Source organism: Lynx canadensis, chromosome A2 (genome assembly GCF_007474595.2).
Source record: "Lynx canadensis isolate LIC74 chromosome A2, mLynCan4.pri.v2, whole genome shotgun sequence".
In the NCBI taxonomy this organism is placed as follows: Eukaryota; Metazoa; Chordata; class Mammalia; order Carnivora; family Felidae; genus Lynx; species Lynx canadensis.
Window position 1 is genome coordinate 12,185,868 of NC_044304.2, and position 22,282 is coordinate 12,208,149.

At 46.7% G+C, this 22,282-nt stretch overlaps 1 protein-coding gene across 1 annotated transcript; it reads right to left on the bottom strand.

Annotated features, from left to right (window-relative positions):
- Positions 1–1,394: 1,394 nt before the first annotated feature.
- On the bottom strand, positions 1,395–22,115 carry CALR3 (calreticulin 3). Its single transcript, XM_030303511.1, has 9 exons — positions 22,021–22,115; positions 21,669–21,770; positions 18,739–18,942; positions 14,972–15,066; positions 11,290–11,478; positions 7,380–7,487; positions 7,153–7,284; positions 6,064–6,156; positions 1,395–1,819 (listed from the first exon to the last, which is right to left on the bottom strand). The coding sequence occupies exons 1-9, from the start codon at positions 22,109–22,111 to the stop codon at positions 1,676–1,678; spliced, it is 1,158 nt and encodes a 385-aa protein (XP_030159371.1). The 5' UTR covers positions 22,112–22,115; the 3' UTR covers positions 1,395–1,675.
- Positions 22,116–22,282: the final 167 nt, after the last annotated feature.

Sequence of the window (22,282 nt, forward strand, 5' to 3'; positions counted from 1 at the left end):
AAGCAAGTTATTTGGGGCGCCTGGCTAGCTCAGTTAGTAGAGCATTTGGCTCTTGACCTTGGAGTTGTGAGTTCAAGCCCCATATTGGGTGTGGAGTCTACTTAAAACTTTTTTTTAAATTTTTTAATTAAAATATTAAAGGTGCACCTGGGTTGCTCAGCTGGTTAAGTGTCCGACTTCAGATTAGGTCATGATCTCCCAGTTTGTGAGTTCGAGCCCCGCGTTGGGCTCTCTGCTGAGCGCTCGGAGCCTGGAGCCTGTTTGGGATTCTGTGTCTCCCCCTCTCTCTGCCCCTCCTCTGCTCGCACTCTGTCTCTGTCTCTGTCTCTCTCTAAAAAATAAACATCAAAAAATGTTTTAAAAAGAGAAAATAGGGGCGCCTGGGTGGCTCAGTCGGTTAAGCCTCCGACTTCAGCTCAGGTCACAATCTCACGGTCCGTGAGTTCGAGCCCTGCGTCGGGCTCTGGGCTGATGGCTCGGAGCCTGGAGCCTGCTTCCGATTCTGTGTCTCCCTCTCTCTCCGCCCCTCCCCCGTTCATGCTCTGTCTCTCTCTGTCTCAAAAATAAATAAACGTTAAAAAAAAATTTTTTTTTAAAAAAGAGAAAATATTAAAAAGCAAATTATTTGATTAAAGGGAAAAAATTGAACTGAGAAGTAATTATTATTTTCACTCGAGAAAATGAATTTCATTCCTCTGTCCTACAGAGAATAAAAGGCCACAGCAGTGGGTCACAGAGTGACGGAAAAGAAGCAGGAGCATCTTTACAGCACATCAGAAGTGTGTGCACAAGACCTGGGTTCTCCAGAATAGCCTGCAAAACGCTTCCACACTAATGATGGTGTATCAAGATTTCATATTGGGGGCGGGGGGGGGGGCGGTGACGGGCGCCTGGGTGGCTCAGTGGGTTGGGCATCTCACTTCAGCTCAGGTCATGATCTCACGGTTCATGAGTTCAAGCCCCGTGTCGGGGGCTCGAACTCTGTGCTGACAGCTCAGAGCCTGGAGCCTGTTTCAGATTCTGTGTCTGCCCCTCCCCCACTCGCACTCTCTGTCTCTCTCAAAAATAAATTTAAAAAAAGATTTTGTATTGGAAAAGGTTAGCATATGCTATTGGTAATTTACAGCCTGAAGAAAAAAAGGGCATCAGTTCTCCTTTTTCAAAATCAGTTTTACCAACTTTTTTTTTTAATGTTTATTATTTTCGAGAGAGAGAGACAGAGAGGAAACAGGGAAGGGGCAGAGAGAGGGAGACACAGAATCTGAAGCAGGCTACAGGCTCCGAGCTGTCAGCACAGAGCCCGATGTGGTGCTTAAACTCACACACCGCGAGATCATGACCTGAGCTGTAGTCGGCCGCCCAACTGACTGAGCCACCCGGATGCCCCTACCAACTTCTATTTATAAAACATTTTGGGGGCTAAGAGAAGAGCATCATGATTTGGGCCAGACTGTCACTGGCCTGTAGCTTCTAGCACTCAGATTTGTGGAGAAAAATCTCTGTGCACAGCAGGGAGGGAGCCCCAGGGAAAACCAGGCCGACCCCACTGAGAAGCATAGGAACATTTTTAAAGAAAATTGGACAGATTACCACATATGTTGATGTTTGCACTTTTAAATGTAGATTAAAGTAGAAGCAAGGTTTTACCCATCATCTTTATCTGGGGTGGGAATGACTAGAATTCGTCCCTCCTGTGAAATCTCTGGAAACCTTTGTTGTGCCCACCAAACCTGCCCATCAGCAGCTCCTCCTCATCTTCCTCACGGGCCTTCTTCACTTCCTCCTTGGCCTGTATGGCATCCATCTCCCTTTCTGGGCCCTTGGAGAAAGAAACAGACATATGAGACATTAGCCGCTGGGGGTTGTGTTTCCAGGGAGTGGACTGGGGATCCACCTTCAGCCTGCCCTTGCCTTCTACAAGCCTCCACACCGCCTGGGGGCAGCTTAGAAGAGCCCCCAAGGATGCCAGGCCTTAATCCCGGATCCTGTAAATGGGACCTTCTATGGGAAAAGGGTCTTTGCAAATATGATTAAGTTAAGCATGTTGAGATAGGAAGATTATCCTGGGTCATCAAATGGATGCTAAAATCCATCACTAATGTCCTCATAGGAGACAGGGAGAGATTTGACACATACACAGAAGAGAAGACCACGTGAAGACAGAGGCAGAAACAGAGCCACATGGCCACAAACCAAGGGACACTAGGGGCCACCGGAGGCTGCAAGAGGCGAAGGAAGGATGCTCCCGCAGAGCCCTTGGAGGGCTGCTCAGCCTGCTCAGCCCTGCGGAGGCCTTGATTTCAGTCCACTGATAGTGACTTTGGACTTCGGGCATCTAGACCTGTGAGATGATGAATCTGTGTTGTGTTAAGCCAGCCAATTTGTGGTAATCTGTTAACAGTGGCCACAGGACACAAATACACCAATCCGCTTCCTTCTCTTCCCAGAGTACCTGGGCCCCTGTCCTTCAATCAGCTGAGCAGTGAATGGGTAGTGAAAGGAGTCCTCGGAACCTAAGTGAAAAAAATCCAGGCTCATGTGATCAACACAAGGGTTAGCAGTGCAGACAACAGCAAGAAGGTTCCCGTAGTCATTACTGAAAAAGAGTTTTGGTAAAGCTTTACGGGAGAAATCAGATTCAAGAAGAAATGGCTCCCTCACCGTCAACAAAATGAAAAGGCAACCTGTTCAATGGGAGGAAATATTTGCAAATCATATCTAATGAGAGGTTCATATCCAAAATATATAAAGAACTTATACACCTTAATAGCAAAAAAAAAAAAAAAAAAAAAAAAATCTGATGGAAAAAACGGGCAGAGGATCTGAATGGACATTTTCCAAAGAAGACATCCAGATGGCCCACAGACCAACAGGCCAACATAAAAAAATGCTCATTATCACTTATCAGGAAAATACAAATTAAAACCACAATGAGATATCACCTCACACCTGTTAGAATGGCTACTATATATATTAAAAAAAAAAAAAAAAAACACTAGATAAAAAGCACTGGCCAAGGATGTGGCGAAAAGGGATCCCTCATACACTATTGGTGGGAATGTAAATTGGGGCAATCACTACAGAAAACAGTATGATGGTTCCCCCCAAATTAAAAATAGTAATACCATATAATCCAATAATTCCACTTCTGGGTATTTCTCTGAAGAAAACGAAAACATCTCAAAAGGATATCTGCACCCCCATGTTTATTCCAGCATTATCCACAATAGCCAAGACTAAGAGCAACCCAACTGCCCACCAACCAATGAATGGATAAAGAAAATGTGACACACACACACACACACACACACACACGCATGCACACACACACAGTGGAATATTACTTAGCCATAAAAGAGAATGAAATCTTGCCATCTGCAGCAACACGGATGGACCTTGAAGGCATTATGTTAAGTGAAATAAGTAAGATGAAGAAAGACAAATACCATATGATCTCACTTATATGTGGAATAATAATAAAAAAAAAAAACCAAGCTCATAGATACAGAGAACAGGTTGGTGCTTATCAGACACGATGGGGGGTGGGGAGTGAAAGAGGGTGCACAAAATGAGTGAAGGGGGTCAAAAAGTACAAACTTCCAGTTACAAAATATAAATAAGTCATGGGGATGTCATGTGCAGCATAGACGATATAGTCAATAATACTGTAATAACTTTGTACAGTGACAGGTGTAGCTAGACTTATCATGGTGAACATTTCTTAACGTACATAAATGTTGAATCACTATGTTGTACACCTGCGACCAATATAATATTGTACGCCAACTACACTTGCTTCAACTGAAGCAATAAATCAAACGCAAGCGGTTCACAAAAAAGGATATCCAAAGGGCCACGAAAGCCATAAAACAGGGCCAACCTCCATTTGTTACCAGGGTAAGAAAACTAAAACTGGAAATACCCCCACACGCCTAGAGAAACCCACAATCCCCGTGCTGGTTGAGGACGAGAGACAGCACAGCCCCCCTAGGAACAGCCTGGCAGGTTCTTCTGGGGTTAAACCCCTCTTGTAGGACCCACCTATTCCTGGCTATTTACGCCAGAGAACTGAAGGCCCGCATCCACACAGAAAAAACTGTTAAGTAAATATTCATAACAGCTTTGATCATATGTCAAAAATTAGAAACACCCGATTGTCTGTCAACTGGTGAACAGATAAAACTACCAATGGGGTGCCTGGTGGGGGCTCAGTTGGTTAAGCATCTGACTCTTGATCTCGGTTCCGGTCATGAACTCACAGTTCGTGAATTAGAGCCCCGCGTTGGGCTCTGCGCTGACAGTGCAGAGCCTGCTTGGGATTCTCTCTCGCCCCTTCTCTCTGCCCCTCCCCCACTTCCTTTCTCTCTCAAAATAAATAAATAAACATTGAAAAATTAAAAAAAATAAAACTACTGGGGCGCCTGGGTGGCTCAGTCGGTTAAGCGTCCGACTTCGGCTCAGGTCATGATCTCACAGTTTGTGGGTTTGAGCCCCACATCGGGCTCTATGCTGACAGCTCAGAGCCTGGAGCCTGCTTCAGATTCTGTGTCTCCCTTTCTCTCTGCCCCTCCTCCGCTCATGCTCTGTCTCTCTCTGTCTCTCAAAAATAAATAAAGATTACAAAAATAATAAAAATTAAAAAAAATAAAACTACCCAGCAATAAGAAGAAACCAATTACTGACTAATACCCCAAACATGGCTCAATCTCAGACACATTATGCTTGAGGAGCAGGCTCAAAAAGACCACATGCTAGGTTACTCCATTTACATGACACTTTCAAAAGCTGAGGCTGTAGGGGCAGATACCAGGTCAGTGGAGGCCTGAGGTGGGAGAGGGTTTGGCTCCAAAGGGCCCAAGGAGACTTTTGGGGATGATGATCCTGTTCTACATCTGGTTCTTTTTTTTTTTTTTTACTTTTTTAATGTTTATTTTTGAGAGAAAGAGCATGAGTAGGGAAGGGGCAGAGAGAGAGGGAGACATAGAATTTGAAGCAGGCTCCAGGCTCTGAGCTGTCAGCACAGAACCTGATGCAGGGCTTGAACCCACAAACCATTATATCATGACCTGAGCTGAAGTCGGACGTTTAACTGACTGAGCCACCCAGGCACCCCCAGTTCATCCCATTTAAAAAAATTTTTTTAATGTTTATTTATTTTTTGAGAGAGAGAGAGAGAGAGAGAGACAGAGCATGAGCGGGGGAGGGGCAGAGAGAGAGGGAGACACAGACTCGGAAACAGGCTCTAGGCTCTGAGCTGTCAGCACAGAGCCCGACGCGGGGCTCGAACTCACACACCATGAGATCGTGACGTGAGCCGAGGTCAAATGCTTAACCGACTGAGCCACCCAGGCCCCCTACATCTGGATCTTTGTTGGTGGTTTCACAACTGTATGCGTTTATCAAAAGTCATAGGCTTCCACACCAAAAAAGGACAAATCTTACAGTGTGCATATTATGCTTCAGTAAATTTGACTTGTCAACAACTGACAATGATACCAAGCGTGGCCAAAGATGCGGCATAAACTGTAACTCTCAACCTCTGCAAAAGGAAACAGAAAAGAGGATGACACATTGAAAACTGTTGGGCCGTGTGGGACCTTGTGACCCAGGCTGTCCTGTCCTGGGCATGTGTCCACTGAAAGACACACACGGGAATGACGGTAACAGCTTTATTTGTGAGGCCACAAGCTGGAAGCAATCCAAAGCTGCATCAACAGAGAACGGATATATACCTTCTAGAATATTCACACAGTAAGAATGAGCTGCTGCTGTATTCGATAATATGAAGCTCACAGCACTGCCTGAATGAGTAACTATTGGATGGCTCCACTTACATGAATTTCAAAAGGAGGTCAAATGTACGGCAATGGGATAGTGGTTCCTTTTGGGGGCAGCTACCGGCAGGAAGGGGGTATGAGGAGGTTCCCAGAACCCTGGTAACATTCTGTACCTTGATCTGGGTGGGATGTTTACTAATAAAAACCCATCAATCCCTTTCCTATATGTTAGACTCAAGTACAGAAATAAATGAATGATGAACAAAAAGTTCATTGTGTGTCATACCTTAGTTTCCCCCCAAGTGGCTTTGCCAAAATTCTCAGCATACTCTTCATCGTCTGTGATCAGGAAGTTATCGAAGATGGTTCCTGATCTCACCTGTGGATGAAAATAAGGCCTTCCTTATTGATGTGACGAATACAACAACTTTGCACCAAGAAGCAATTGTGTGTGGCTCAGGACCCTAACGGTGATTGGATCTCAACAGTAGCACGTGCCTAAACCCATTTCTGAAGCATCCCTTCCCTCCGAGGCACTGGTTCTCAAACTTAGAAACTCCTGATGCCCGGTGTCCCCCCAGGGATGCTGACTTAACCGGTCTGGGGTGCTGCCTGGGCGTGGAGACTGAAGAGCACTCAAGGGACTCGAGCGCTTGTGATGTTCGCCCACCACTGCCCGAGAACTTGACTGTGCAAAGTCAGCCCGCAGCGTCAGCACCACCTGGGAGCTTGCTGGGGAGGCAGGATCTCAGGCTCCACCCTGGACACTCTGCTAGCATCAGAATCTGCAGTCTTGTCCTAAAGCTGATGGGCCCCACAGGTCAACTCCAGGCTGAGGAGTGACAAATCCCCAGGGGGCAGCGAGGCAGATGGGAAATGCAAAAAAAAAAAAAAAAGGAGGGCAGAAAGGATGTCTGTTTTGTTCATGGCTGAATTACGTCTTGAGTCCAGGTATGGGTACCAGGTACACAGTAGGAGCTCAAGGAATACCAGGCACACAGTAGGAGCTCAAGGAATACCAGCTATGCGAATGCAGGAGTTTAGGCTGAAGCTCAGAGTTATCAAACTGCAGCAAATTTATTTATTTATTTATTTTCTTTCTTTCTTTCTTTCTTTCTTTCTTTCTTTCTTTCTTTCTTTCAGCGGGGGAGGGGCAGGAGGGGAGGGGGGGAGAGAGAGAGAGAGAGAGAGAGAGAGAGAGAGAGAGAGAGAGAGAGAATCCCAAATAGGCTCCATGCTTGGGGGGCTGAGCCCGACGCATGGCTCTATCCCACGACCCCGGGATCATGACCTGAGCTGAAATCAAGAGTTGGACGCTCAACTTCCTGAGCCACGCAGGCGCCCCCGCGTGATAGCAAATTTAAAACCAAGTAACCTGCCAAAGCTCCAGTCCAATGGCACCAATGTTCTCAAATTCTGAGAGGTCGTACTCCGTCAAATAATGGGTGTTTTTCAGCTTCTGATGGAGCCAAACGTCTTTGTCTATACCCTCTGGTTTCAGGCCATCCTGCAACAACAGAACCTAAGTGCGGGTCCGGAGGGACGCAGGCGGAGGCGGGGGAGGGCCATCCTGGGGCATCGCAGGAAGAAGACACCACCCACCTGGTACGGAGGCTTCTGTAGCATCGGCGCCTGCCAGTCCCCGTCCAGTTCGCTGTTCCAGTCGCTTGGCTTACTGGCACTGGCATCCAGAAAATGCTTCTCCCAGTCCTTACCATGTGTAAGGAAAAAAACAATCAAATCTCAGATTTGAGAAAAGAAATTCTTAGCTACCCGGAGGCAGGAGCAGCCCCATGGGCCCATTATGCATGGGCCCATTGCAGGCTGTCAAATCATAATTTGCCCATCAATTTGGTGATCAAAGGGCCAAGTGCTCAGGGTTCTCAGTCCCACCGAGGATGTCAAGGCCCCACGCTGCCCGGATTTTCTCCCTAAGCCTTGGCATGATCACACCGCCCTTCCCAAACTGGTGAGGAACAACAGTCTGGAAAACTCAACATAGTGGCTAAACTTAAAAATGTTGGGACAGGGGCGCCTGGGTGGCTCAGTCGGTTGAGCATCCGACTTCGGCTCAGGTCATGATCTCACTGTCCGTGAGTTCGAGCCCCGTGTTGGGCTCTGTGCTGACAGCTTAGAGCCTGGAGCCTGCTTCCTATTCTGTGTCTCCCTCTCTCTCTGGCCCTCCTCTGTTCATGCTCTGTCTCTCTCTGTCTCAAAAATAAATAAAAAAAAAAATTAAAGGGGCGCCTGGGTGGCGCAGTCGGTTAAGCGTCCAACTTCAGCCAGGTCACGATCTCGTGGTCCGTGAGTTCGAGCCCCGCGTCAGGCTCTGGGCTGATGGCTCGGAGCCTGGAGCCTGTTTCCGATTCTGTGTCTCCCTCTCTCTCTGCCCCTCCCCCGTTCATGCTCTGTCTCTCTCTGTCCCAAAAATAAATAAACGTTGAAAAAAAAATTAAAAAAAAAAAATTAAAAAAAAATGTTGGGACAGAAGTGATGTTGGGGGGAAGGGGCCACACAGTCACTGCTGGTTAGGTGGTCTGTCCTTCTACATCACAGTCGTGCATGGAATGTTCCAGAGAGAGAGGCTGGACAACCAAGAAATGTTCCAGGATTTACCTGGGGATTGCTGGGTAGCAGGAGAAAAGCAGTTATGTTATTTAGACTTTACACACATATTATATAAAATATATACATATGTGTATTAACAGTCACAGTATACACATATAAATATATGCATACACATACATGCACGTATGCATGCATATAATACATGCACACACGTGTATAATCCATGTGTATAATAGATGTGGACACACACATATATATATATATATACACATTAACACACATGCACACTTGTATACACATATACACATGTAGACATGAACTCATATATATACACATATATCTGAGTCTCTATGTCTGTACGTGGCTCAGGAGGTGTTGAACAAATATTTGTTGAATAAATAAATGGATGAGAATGGGGCGCCTGGGTAGCTCAGTGGGTTAAGCGTCCAACTTTGGCTCAGGTCATGATCTCACAGTTCGTAGGTTCGAGCCCCGCATCAGGCTCACTACTATCAACACAGAGCCCACTTGGGATCCTCTGTCTCCCTCTCTCCCTGCCCCTCCCCTGCTCACACGCACTCTTTCTCAAAAGTAACAAACAAACAAAAAAAGACTGGGGCTTTTTCATGATATGCAATATTTCTTAATGACTGACACGTAGGACTTGGTGGCTCCCAGTCGGCTTTTTTGCTCCCACCTCAACTGGCAACACATGAGCCACTCTTGTGCTGGGACCAGGAAATGGTTACAATGCAATCCGAGTAGCCAGCTCCTTATAATTGCAGGCTGTCAAATCATAATGCCATAATGAACTAATTTGCTTAGGAGTTCACACAGAACTGAACATATGGACAAAACACAGCCAGTTTGGAGGCCAGCTTCTGAGCGTGATTAGGCTCCACCAGGGACCCACCTCAAGTACGCTCAGCCCTAAGGCACACAACACTGCTAGCCCGCATCGTTGTAGCTCAGAGGCAGCCAGGACTTTCATCCTAAGACTTGTGTCCTCTCCTGCATAGCCAGAGGGCTGCAAGGTCAGTTTCTTCGCCTTGTTTTTCTGTTTGCTTGTTTTTTAATTTTACTGTTTATTTACTTTTGAGAGAGAGAGAGAGAGAGAGAGAGAGAGAGAGAGAGAGAGACAGAGGACAAGTGGGGGAGGGACAGAGAGAGAGGGAGACACAGAATCTGAAGCAGGCTCCAGGCCCTGAGTTGTCAGCACAGAGCCCGACGCAGGGCTCGAACTCACAAACCATGAGATCATGACCTGAGCCGAGGTCGGACGCTTAACTGACTGAGCCACCCAAGGGCCCCTCTGTACCTTGTTTAAAGTAAGTGCTCTTTCTAGGTGAAAACTACTTTTTTGGTCTGTTTTTAAGGTAGTTCAGTAAGGGAGGGAGAAACTTTGCTCTTTTGCTTTAACGATTACATTGTCTATGACGACATACTTGATTATCAGACAGCAATGCCACTGAGCAGGTTTAAGTTGCCAGAAATTAATCGTAAACACAGACATTAATTGCTGTACAGCAAAGACAACCGTCTTAAGGCAAATGGTTCATGGGTTTGGAGTAGTGTTTGATGCTCAGAACAAAACATTGTGACAATAAATAAATGTAAACTAAACACAAAACAAAACAAAACAAAACAAAACAGAAGGTAGCTTGTAGTGGGCTGAGTGGTAGTTCCGGGTAAGGGTTTGTCCATGTCCAAAATCTCGGAATCTGGGAATGCAAGCTTATATTGAACAAAGGATCTTTGAAGAAGTAATTAAGGTAAGGATCTCGAGGCACATCTTTCTGGATTATCCAGGTGGGCCCTAAGTCCAATGGCAAACGTCTTTATAAGAGATAGGAGAGACACAAGAAGAAGAGGCCATGTGGGGGCGGGGGGTGGGGCAGAGATTGAGGTCTACCAGCCAAGGAACTCCTGGAACCAACGGAAGCTGGAAGAAACAAGGAAGGATTGTCCTCAAGATCCTTCAGAGGGAGTGTTACCCTACTGATATCCTGGATTTCTGCCTTCTGCCCTCAAGAACCATGAGAGAATACATTTGTCCTTTTTTTTTTTAATGTTAATTTATTTTGGAGAGAGAGAGAGAGAGAGAGAGAGAGAGCGTGAGCGAGTAGGGGTGGGGCAGAGAGAGAGAAGGAGGCACAGAATCCGAAGCGGGCTCCAGGCTCTGAGCTATCAGCACAGAGCCCAATGTGGGGGCTCGAACTCACGGACCGCGAGATCATGACCTGAGCCAAAGTCGGACACTTAACCAACTGAGCCACCCAGGCGCCCCTCTGTCGTGATCTTTAACGTTTTATTTATTTTTGAGAGCACAAGTGGGAGAGAGGCAGAGAGAGGGGGACAGAGGATCAGAAGCAGGCTCTGTGCTGACAGCAGCGAGCCCAATGTGGGGCTTGAAGTCACGAACCGTGAGATCGTGACCTGGACTGAGGTTGGATGTTCAACCCACTGAGCCACCCTGGCTCCCCCTGCCCCCCTACACTTCTGTCATTTTTAAGCCACCCACTTTGCAGTCCTTTGTTAAGCAACCCTAGGAAAACTCATGCAGACCCATTACGTTAACTGATTCTTGGTCGTCAGTCACAAGCGCGATGCTCAAAAAATACTTCACGTTCAAATTCGGAATAGCAAAGACAAAAAATCACTTTTATAAAGATTGCTGATGCAATATCCTTAAAAAAAAAAACCACATGGGTTAAAAAAAAAAACAACTTGCTCACTTTCATCGCAGATTTTGTAAAGACCCTTTCACGATCCCTGGAAGTGTGAAGCTATGTGGCCGGTTTCAGCGGCAAATGCTCCAGGGAGGGCACTTTGGTTGTGACCATGTGGGCATCATGATTACCAGCCATGCAGCCATCACACAGGACCTGCGTGCTTACAAACTCCACTGGCACACTCTGTGGAGATGTTCGCGGAAAATGCACACCTGGGATTTGTCATCTTTTGCCTGGTCCCAATCCTTGGACTCTGCGGAGGACTTCTCCATCTTCTTAAGTGACGTTAAGTTCCAGTCATACTCGATGTCGCCGGATTCAATTGATTGACCGTCAATTTTCACTTCGTAAGTGAGGTCCGGTCTTAAAACCAGAGCATAGAGGTGTGTAAATCCATCAACCTGCACGTTTTAAGGGGAGAAAGGATAACGATGAGACCTTTGACATTTCAGGGCAGGTCTACGTATGTGATTTAAGTCGCTGTTGGTCAAAGCTTTGCTGTAATCAGCAAGAAGAGTGTTTCTAGGGACAGGGGTTGACTTGACTACAAAATGGGGCCCACAGAAGAAATCGCTCCCTTGTAGAAAACTTCCGCACTACCAGCTGACTTCTCTTGAGTGGCTGGTTCCCTTATGTGTAGACAATGCTTCCCACCTAGAATCCCACAGGTGGTTATGACAGGGTCTTGGTGTAACCCAAACACCACTGCTCTGTTCGGTTTATGAAAAGTTATGCGGAAAACGATTTCCTGTTCTGTATTCTGAAAGATACCAAATGAAGCCCAGTCTATTTTTTCAACACAGGGGGGACCTTTCTAATGCTCTGAGCTGTCTAGCAAGGGCAGGCCTAGTGTCTCTCTTGGTCACAGTTAAAGGCCCCAGACCAGGGGCGCCTGGGTGGCTCAGTCGGTTGAGCGTCCGACTTCAGCTCAGGTCACCATCTCACGGTCCGTGAGTTCGAGCCCCGCGTCGGGCTCTGGGCTGATGGCTCGGAGCCTGGAGCCTGCTTCCGATTCTGTGTCTCCCTCTCTCTCTGCCCCTCCCCCATTCATGCTCTGTCTCTCTCTGTCTCAAAAATAAATAAACATTAAAAAAAATTTTTTTTTTTTTTAAAAAGCCCCAGACCAGACACAAGGGAAGCATTCGGCAAGCATTCAATAAATGACAGATGGGAGGTGGATGGGCAGGTGTCTGGGGAGGTCGGGGGTGCCCAAGATGTGCCTGCCTGTCAGCAGTGGGGCTGCCTGGTCATTGTCATGGGGCATGCCCTAGAAATGTCTGTCGCCGGGTCAGCCTGACCTGCTGTATCAGCACCTGAATGGACCCTCCAGTCTCCTGCACAGACCTTCCAAAGATGCTGATGCTGCTCAGGGCTCAGGTTTGGGAACCACTGTCTCAGCATCTTAAAGGCTCCATCAGGAGGATTCTCCCCCTGCTAAGAGCCAAAAGTAATAGCTTCTTCAGTACCCCTCTGCTCTGCTCTGAAGGACATAGGCTGCTGTCCACACCACAGCCGATGGCTCTGTCTGCTCTGTGTTCCTCTCAACCTCTGTAGCTCGCTGTGACAGCTGAGTACAGGCTTCTCCCAATGCTCCCTCCCTGATCTCTGCCTGTCTTTGTCTCCACTCACCTTTCCTAATTTAGACTTTGGGTTCATTGGCCATCCCGAGGGATAACATCCTCTCCCACACATATGCAATGGATCCAAACCAGGATCTTTATTTATTTTTTTTTTTTAATTTTTTTTTTCAACGTTTATTTTTATTTTTGGGACAGAGAGAGACAGAGCATGAACGGGGGAGGGGCAGAGAGAGAGGGAGACACAGAATCGGAAACAGGCTCCAGGCTCTGAGCCATCAGCCCAGAGCCCGACGCGGGGCTCGAACTCACGGACCGCGAGATCGTGACCTGGCTAAAGTCGGACGCTTAACCGACTGCGCCACCCAGGCGCCCCCAAACCAGGATCTTTAATCCTAACCATTGGCCTGAGCTACAGAGCGGAGTTTCCAACAACTTTCTGGACACCTCTACCTGGATGTCTGCCAGGAGTCCACAACCAATGGTTCCAAACACATCTCTCGAGTGTGGCCTGGCCCCTCACTGGTCTTTGTTTCCCCTGATTAACAGCAATGCTGCTGAGATTCATCGACCACATACCCAGTAGCCGAATTCCAAACATCACAAAGTCCTCTGGGTCCCACCCCTGAATCATCTGTCAAAAACGGTCCCATGCTCTGTATCCCATTGAAGCCTTGGCCTCACAGTCTCACCCTTCTCCCTGCCTATCGATCACCCTGTCCCTCCAGCCCCCGCCCCCCAGAACATCTGAGGTATTTCTCTAACAGGCAGATCTGCCCCTCTCCTTGAAAACCCCTGAGGGCTGACCACTGCCTGCAGGGGAGATTCTCAGCCTTTCTTTCACAGCATTACAGAATGAATCCAACCCCACTGGACGAAGCTTCTCCTCACTGGGAACACCAACAACCTGCTGTGAGTCAGTGCTCCTTCAACAGAAGCATCTTTTCTTTTTCTAGCAGGTGCAGAAATAGCACATGTCTGAGGGCATCATCAATCTGCGGGTGCCACTCGGGGCCCCATAGGTTTGCTGTCCTGAGCTTGTCATGCTCTGACCTCCCCAGTACAGTCCAGGCCAGACTTCATGGCCTCTGTAGTGTCATCCCCGGGCTCTCCCACACATCCAATGTGCAACTGAACAATTCCTCGGGAATCAGTTGTAAAACCTGTGCACTCAGTTGGCCTTCGAGCTCTCCCTCACCCCCACAGGAGTGATGTCAGGCCTCTCCATTTAAAGAGGACCTGATGATCCTTTGCAGCCACCAGGTCGGCGGGTGGGACCCCAAGAGAGCAACGAGGCTGCCAACGGGAGACTCACTGGGGCTTTGTGAAGAGACCAAACACACCCCTGCTTGGGTCAGGACTGAATAAGTGGCGATTATGGACACTTCCCCTCTGTGCAGTCACTGTGCTCTCCAGATGCACCCCGGCCTCCTGCCCAGATTTGCCCAGACTTGTGGAGGCTCCCCATGTTGAAGCTCTGGGCACTGGGGATGCCCCAGGAGTCAGGTCCCTGCTTCCTGGAGGCTACATTCAAATAGAGGGGTTGCATCGGGGAGTGTACTTCCCTTCCGCAGGCCCGGAGCCAGGGACCTGATGCAAACTGCCTCTTTGGAGAAGCCCTGGGCTGGGCCGTGGAGGTATGAAGGCATCAGTGTTATTTTCACAGGATCCGTGATAAAAAGTAAGAAAGTGTGCTTCCATTTTAGAAACATTCCCATTTGTAAATGTTTTGGTATGTTGAAGATTAATTTCTTCAGGATATTTTTTGCGTCCCAGCCTGAATATTTTATTCCATAGTGAGGACGGATACCGCTGAAATGTGACTATTCTATTGTAACCCTTATAAGGCAGATTATAATACGATGTCACAGCTCACAGTGAAAAGTGAGTATGCCCTCCTGATGGGTACAAATGTCAGAAAACAAGCCAAAGGGGTAGGCAAGTGTCTCTAATAACACTGCTAAACTGGAAACCTGGGGCATGGGGGTGTGTTTGCTAAGATCCATACCTGGCTCAGTTAAACATTTTAAGACCAAAAGGATTTTCTCTAAATTTATGCTGTCATTAAGAGTTAACACAGGTGGCTGGGTGGCTCAGTCAGTTAAGCATCCGACTCTTGATTTCAGCTCAGGGTATGATCTCACAGTTGGTGAGTTCAAGCTCCGAGTTGGGCTCTGCTGACAGTGTGGATCCTGCTTTGGATTCTCTCTTTCCCTCCCTCTCTGCCCCTTCCCTTCTCTCTCTCTCTCTCAAAATTAATAAACATTAAAAAAAAAAGAGTTAACACAATCACAGATTTGAATACAGAAGCACTTACCTTACACCTGATTGATTTCTTGTTTGAATGATACTGATTCTTGAAGTGTAATATAACATGAACTTTCTTGATATCAAATCCACAAATATCGGGCCCTACAAAAAAAAATATTAGCTGCTCTCAATTTCTTTCTATGATGCATCACCCCAGGAGACCCCCAATCACTGTGAAATAATATACGAGGCACCAGAAGTCTATAGGTGCAGGAATGATCGGACGTTGTCATGGAGATACTGAAACGGACAGCGGCACCCTTCTTGGTTCAGGTGACTTCTCAGTTCACTGCAACTACTTTGGAGTCAAGTGTAAGGCAGCATGTGAGTAAGAAAAAGATTTAACAGTCTGGGAAGCATCCTTGGCACGCTGCCTGAGACTTGGGTCCTTGGTCTGAAGCTCTAAGAGGTGGCCTGTGCCAGGTGAGGGACTAGCTGGCTCTGATCTCCGCTCTCTTTCACTGTGCTAAGACATATTTGCAGCTACGCAGCTACCCATGCCCCCGTGTCCTGCTCTCTAAAACGGGGATGTTAATCTTGACTTCCAAGGCTACTTTGCCAATTAAATGGGCTCAGGTGTGTAAAGCATTTAATATGGCAATGCTCAATATTTGTTATTATCATTATGCATGTCCCAAGACAACACGCAGGCACATATTCAGACTAAGACTTTCTGAATGTAGTAAACAAGGTTTGCAGGAGGTATCTGGAAAATTTGTCCAACCTTCTGAGGATGTTTGGAATTACCCTGCTGCTGCTTTACTGAGCTTAAGCCTCCGGAATGTACTAGACCCTCTGGGTGTCTTTCTGTCTCGAATCAAATTCCACCACATGCATTGACCCGGGGCTGCACTCGCCCCTGGGGATTCTGTGAGGCAAATCCTGTGTAAACACAAGCAGATGACGGCAATTTTTTTTTTTTCCTACAACTTGCAGTGATGAATCTCCAGAACAAGAGAGATCCAGGCTGCACATAATTAAAGGATATCATCATTTGCCAGAGTGGATATGACATTGAACTGAGAAGTAGCATCCTGAGGGACCCACAAAGAACAGCATGTCTACCTCCCAGCTGAGTTCTCAGAGGACAATGTTTACGTAATTTCCTTTTTTTTTTTTTTTTTTTTAATCACTGGAAAACATTCCAGTTCAATTTTTAAAACAAAAGCTATGGTATGTGAACTATCTGTATGAAAGTCTACCACCTCAGGATTAAAATATGAAATTTTCCCTTCAAAGTTGGTCAGAATTTTCTGATTTCTAAGCACCTACATGCTTTAAATATTCAATTAGGCTTCAGAACATGCCCGGGCATGCCTGGGAAATCTGGACATTTTCCATTAAGAGCGATCATAAAATATTTATGCATGTAATGGATTTTTATGGAGAAATGGGAGTAGACAGATAGGCTCTAAAGCCAGGCTGACCTGATTTGGGGCAAGTAAGTTTAATCTTCGTGAGCCTCAGTTTCTTTATTTGCAAAATGGAAGCTGTGTTACCTGTTTCCTAGGGTTTTAAACATAATTTAAGACTGCATTTGTATCGCTGGCATCCTGTTTCAAGAAAATAAAAATAACCTAAATGAAGACATTTTAATTTCCTTTTTAATCAAAATAAAGATGTTTGTTCTTCGTTCCAGATTTTATTTTTTTGTTTTTTATTTAAAAAAAAATTTTTTTAACGTTTACTTATTTTTGAGACAGAGAGAGACAGAGCATGAATGGGGGAGGGTCAGAGAGAGGGAGACACAGAATATGAAACAGGCTTCAGGCCCCGAGCTGTCAGCACAGAGCCCGACGTGGGGCTCGAACTCACAGACCGCGAGATCATGACCTGAGCCGAAGTCGGCCGCCCAACCGACTGAGCCACCCAGGCGCCCCTCGTTCCAGATTTTAAATGCAACAGTAAATTGGAGTCATGGTGGAGAAGAGAGCAGGGGTCAGGGACTATGCAATTGGTGGAAACTTTGCATATATCTAATGTGGTGGCCTTAGAGAAGTCACCTTGCCCTCCAAGACAGGGCAGGACTATATCCAGATTCAATAAATAATACAATATCTATTCTCTCTACTTCTATAACACTGTGACCAGCTGTACATACAAACATGAGAACAGTGTAACAGGTGTCTGAAGGCTGATGCTGATCACAATAAATTCAAAGATAAGCACTGGAAAACCAGGACAGAAAAAACTTCTGCAATACATCCATGTCACGAGAGAAAAGAACTTTAAAAAAGGATTCCCCAAACTTGAATTACAGACAGATATTTTGAAATTACATTTCCAATATTTTTGGGGGGTGCCTGGGTGGCTCAGTCAACCGGCTAAGCGTCCAACTTTGGCTCAGGTCATGATCTCATGGTTCGTGGGTTTGAGCCCTGCGTTGGGCTCTGTGCTGACAGCTCAGAGTCTGGAGCCTGCTTCCGATTCTGTGTCTCCCTCTCTCTCTGCCCCTCCCCCACTTGCCTTCTGTCTCTCTCTCTCTCTCTCTCAAAAATAAATAAACATTAAAAAAAATTTTTTTTAAGATTTTTTTCACTTTTTTTTTTTTTTTTTTTAATTTTTTTTTTCAACGTTTATTTATTTTTGGGACAGAGAGAGACAGAGCATGAACGGGGGAGGGGCAGAGAGAGAGGGAGACACAGAGTCGGAAACAGGCTCCAGGCTCTGAGCCATCAGCCCAGAGCCCGACGCGGGGCTCGAACTCACGGACCGCGAGATCGTGACCTGGCTGAAGTCGGACGCTTAACCGACTGCGCCACCCAGGCGCCCCTTTCACTTATTTTTTAACTGTGGTAAAATATACATAAGATTTACTGTCTGGGTCATTTTTAAGTGTACCTTCAGGGGTATTAAATACATTTGCTGTGTTGAGCAACCATCCCCACTGCCCATCCCCATGACTCTGATGGCTCAGAGCCTGGAGCCTTTTCCGATTCTGTGTCTCCCTCTCTCTCTGACCCTCCCCCGTTCATGCTCTGTCTCTGTCTCAAAAATAAATACACATTAAAAAAAAAAAAAAAAAAAAAAAAAAAAAGAGTTGCTTAGGACACACGACCGTGGATGGAGAACAGAGTGCTGACCTGTAAAAAAGTGCTTCCCTGCCCTGGATGAGCTGGCCCACAGTTGCCATCTCTGTCTCTCTCTATCTCAAAAATAAATAAACGTTAATTTATTATATACATAATTTATTATATACATAATATACACGTCGGGCTCTGTGCTGACAGCTCAGAGCTTGGAGCCTGCTTCACATTCTGTGTCTCCCTCTCTCTCAGCCCCTTCCCTGCTCATGTTCTGTCTCTCTCTGTCTCAAAATAAATAAACATTAAAAAAATTTAAAAAAAAAGTACAATAGAGGGGCGCCTGGGTGGCGTAGTCGGTTAAGCGTCCGACTTCAGCCAGGTCACGATCTCGCGGTCCGTGAGTTCGAGCCCCGCGTAGGGCTCTGGGCTGATGGCTCAGAGCCTGGAGCCTGTTTCCGATTCTGTGTCTCCCTCTCTCTCTGCCCCTCCCCCGTTCATGCTCTGTCTCTCTCTGTCCCAAAAATAAATAAACGATGAAAAAAAAAAATTTAAAAAAAAAAAAAAAAGTACAATAGAATGGTACAGTTGCCTTTTTATAATGTTAATTAGGTTTCACGGTACTAAAAACCTTTGGTTGGATATAGTCAACACTACTACTGAAGCCAAGTCTTGCTCTGAGGAATTCTATCAAGTGGAAGGAAGGGTTCAAAGTCATCAGAAATGGTTGTTTTGTGCTATCTGAACTCACCAAACATAATATAGTACTGAGATTTTCCATTCAGGTTCTTCTGATCCACATCTGCAGGGAAGATCTTAACGTAGCCCCCTCCACAGTCCATCTTTTGCTCGTGTTTCACTGTGTACTGAACGACCAGCGTCTTCCCTTTGTTGCTAAACGGTTTGAAACGTGCCGAGATGGCATAGAATCGGCCATTTTGCGTGGTTTGCAGACCTTTAAACAAAAAGGGCTCGTGAAGGATTAGGAATGACACGTACACTCAGTGCTGCAGGGAATTAAATGGTCGCCCTTCCCCCTGTCCCCAGGAATAACCACTCACATCAGCCCAGGGCCCCACACACACCTTCACAATAATATGGGATGGCCATACCACTAACAGTCTCTCTGCTGCCAGAAACCTTCTATTTCCACACCCCGTTGTTTCTGTGCTCAGTATTACCACTGTTGTGTCTTAAATTGAAACATTTCAGCTGTAGATGACAAATGTGCAGTCTACGTGGATAAGGAGTTAATTTTGCTTCCATTCATCCTCCAAGGGGTGGGAATACACAATAAAGCTTGTGCGGCAACTTCGTTAAAAACCAGAGCATCCTACGTCTTTTCTTTCATTCCTGTCTTAAAAGAGTTGCTTAGGGGTGCCCGGGTGGCTCAGTCGGTTAAGTGTCCGACTTTGGCTCAGGTCATGATCTCACGGTCCGTGAGTTCGAGCCCCGCGTCGGGCTCTGTGCTGACTGCTCAGAGCCTGGAGCCTGTTTCGGATTCTGTGTCTCCCTCTCTCTCTGACCCTCCCCCGTTCATGCTCTGTCTCTGTCTCAAAAATAAATACACACTAAAAAAAAAATTAAAAAAAAAAAAAAAAAGAGTTGCTTAGGACACACGACCGTGGATGGAGAACAGAGTGCTGACCTGTAAAAAAGTGCTTCCCTGCCCTGGATGAGCTGGCCCACAGTTGCCATCTTTTTTTTTTTTTTTTTTTTTTTAACGTTTATTTATTTTTGAGATAGAGAGAGACAGAGCATGAATGGGGGAGGGTCAGAGAGAGGGAGACACAGAATCCGAAACAGGCTCCAGGCTCTGAGCTGTCAGCACAGAGCCTGACGCGGGGCTCGAACTCACGGACCGCGAGATCATGACCTGAGCTGAAGTCGGCTGCCCAACCGACTGAGCCACCCAGGCGCCCCCCCCTTTTTTTTTTAATAAAGATACCACCCTTTTGTCACATGAATCACCTCATATTTTAGAAGTTTAGGTGTTCAAGATGAACACCCCCCCCCACCTTTTCAGTAGCCACTAGGCTCTGTACCAAATCCTTATCTTACACTATTGAAAACAGAGCCAGTCTTATTATCATCTAGTCTTCCCTGCTCCACATTCCTGCCCCCAAACCTGCCTATGCAGAGATCCATCATAAATGCACTTGACATTTTCTGTCGATACGTCCAAGCCTGAACTCGTTCATCTTTCCATCTATGGCTTCTGTGTGATGGTCCTTGGAGATCACAATGAAAGGGGCCAAACTAATGGGTATCCCCAGTGCCTTGCCCATGTGCTCTCACTAAATGTGTGCTGGAGTGAACGAAACACAGCATCTCAGGATGCCAGATTGGAGGAGGAAAAAATGTGGTGCGGAAAAACCCAAATGGAAACCCCTATCCTTGGACAACCTTGATGAAACAATCTGTTAATTTCACTCCATTTTTGTCCCATGGGCTGAATCGTGACCAACTCTTTCGGTCCACGTGTAACTTAAAACACAATGTATATGCAATAGAAAACCAGAAGCTGGGGCGCCTGGGTGGCTCAGTTGGTTAAGCGTCTGACTTCGGCTCAGGTCATGACCTCGCTGGGTTTGTGAGTTCGAGCCCCACATCAGGCTCTGTGCTAACAGCTCAGAGCCTGGAGCCTCCTTCAGATTCTGTGTCTCCTCCTCTCTCTGCCCCTCCCATGCTCATGCTCTGTCTCTCAATAATAAATAAATGTTAAAAAATTAAAAAAAAAAAAAAAAGAAAGAAAGAAAAGAAAACCAGAAGCTGCCGACAGGACAACACCGGAGGAGCGGAGTCAAGACAGAGGTGGAGTGGAAGGCTGGTGAAAAGAGGAAAACTTTTCATCCGAACCAGAGGTTGGCCAATCTTTTCTGCCAAGCCAGAGATCAAGTATTTTAGACTTCGCGGGTCATACAGTCTGTGTGCCAACTTACTGCCTTTACAGCATGCAAAAGGCCAAAGAACCTAAGTCAATGAATGATCATGGCTGTGTTCCATTAAAACTTTACTTATGGATATTGACATTTCATATGTTTCACTAAATTTTATGTAATTTTTATACATTATAAAATACCATTCCCCTTTTGATTTTTCCCCAACAATTAAAATATGTAAAAGCCATTCTTATCTCACCAGCCGTGCAAAAAACAAGTGTGTAGTTTGTCCACGTTTGAACATCAGAAATGAGAAGAAGACAGAAGTTATCCTTGGCACTAGGAGGCTACTGACTTGGGGGATGGGCAGTGCAAGGGGGCCGGGGCTCTGAAAACATTCTCTATCTGATCCAGGGCGTACAAATGTAAACACTCATCTTTCTATACCCCTACGATCTATACACCTGACAGCATGTAACTTTTAGGTCGATTTTTTTCTCCTTCTTAAAGTGGAAATAAACATGAGAAGTATCCCCTAATCTTTTTCCTTTTGCAGGTCAAAGACCTGGAGTCTCCAAACTTCTGCCACTAGTGGGTATACAATGGAGCGACCTTGGGCAAGTAAAGAAAGGAAAGAGAAAAAGTAATGCCAGGCCCTATCCAAGCCTTAGCTTCCCCACCCGTGAAACGGCTGTAAGAGGTGTTATGGGTGTGCCACACCTACCTCGGAAGGTTGCTATGGAGGTGAGGCGTGTGTGTTTGACATTTAGCTCCATTTTCTCACCATTCCTACACTAACCTTTGTCCTTTTCCTTATGACCATAAAATTTCCCCGACGAGAGTCTAAAATGCCCAAATTGGGAGTCATTGGTGGACTGCACCCAGCGGTTCCTCCAGCGCTCTGTAGGGGGAAACAACACCGGTTAGAGCTGAGACTGTTCATTTGAATCATGGAGGTGTGTGTGTGTGTGTGTGTGTGAGCGCGCGCGCGGGGAGGGGGGGGCGGGGGGCTCGAGGCTTCAAAGCTTCGCCACCACCGACCCCGCGGCGATGGGCTGGTGCCAATGGCGACTCTGGCTATCCGCTGGGCAGCCAAGGATGGAGGAGCTTTCGCCCCTACTTTCCCACCACCACGGACATCGCCTTTTCACCTCCGTCTAGAAATTCTTCTTGGAAGTAGACGGTGGCCAGCGCCACCCGCAGCACGCAGACCGCCCACAGCTGAACAGGAGCCACAGCCATAGAGTGCGCGCTGCACTTCTTGTAACGCCCCTTTGCTCCCAGCGGTCTCGGCGAAGTGCCAGACCGTCCCAAGACTACAACTCCCGTCACGCCTCGCGATTGTGACCTGAGGCACCATTGGCCCCTACCGCGCAGTGCACGCCGGGCCCGCCCAGGCACTACCACCCTCCC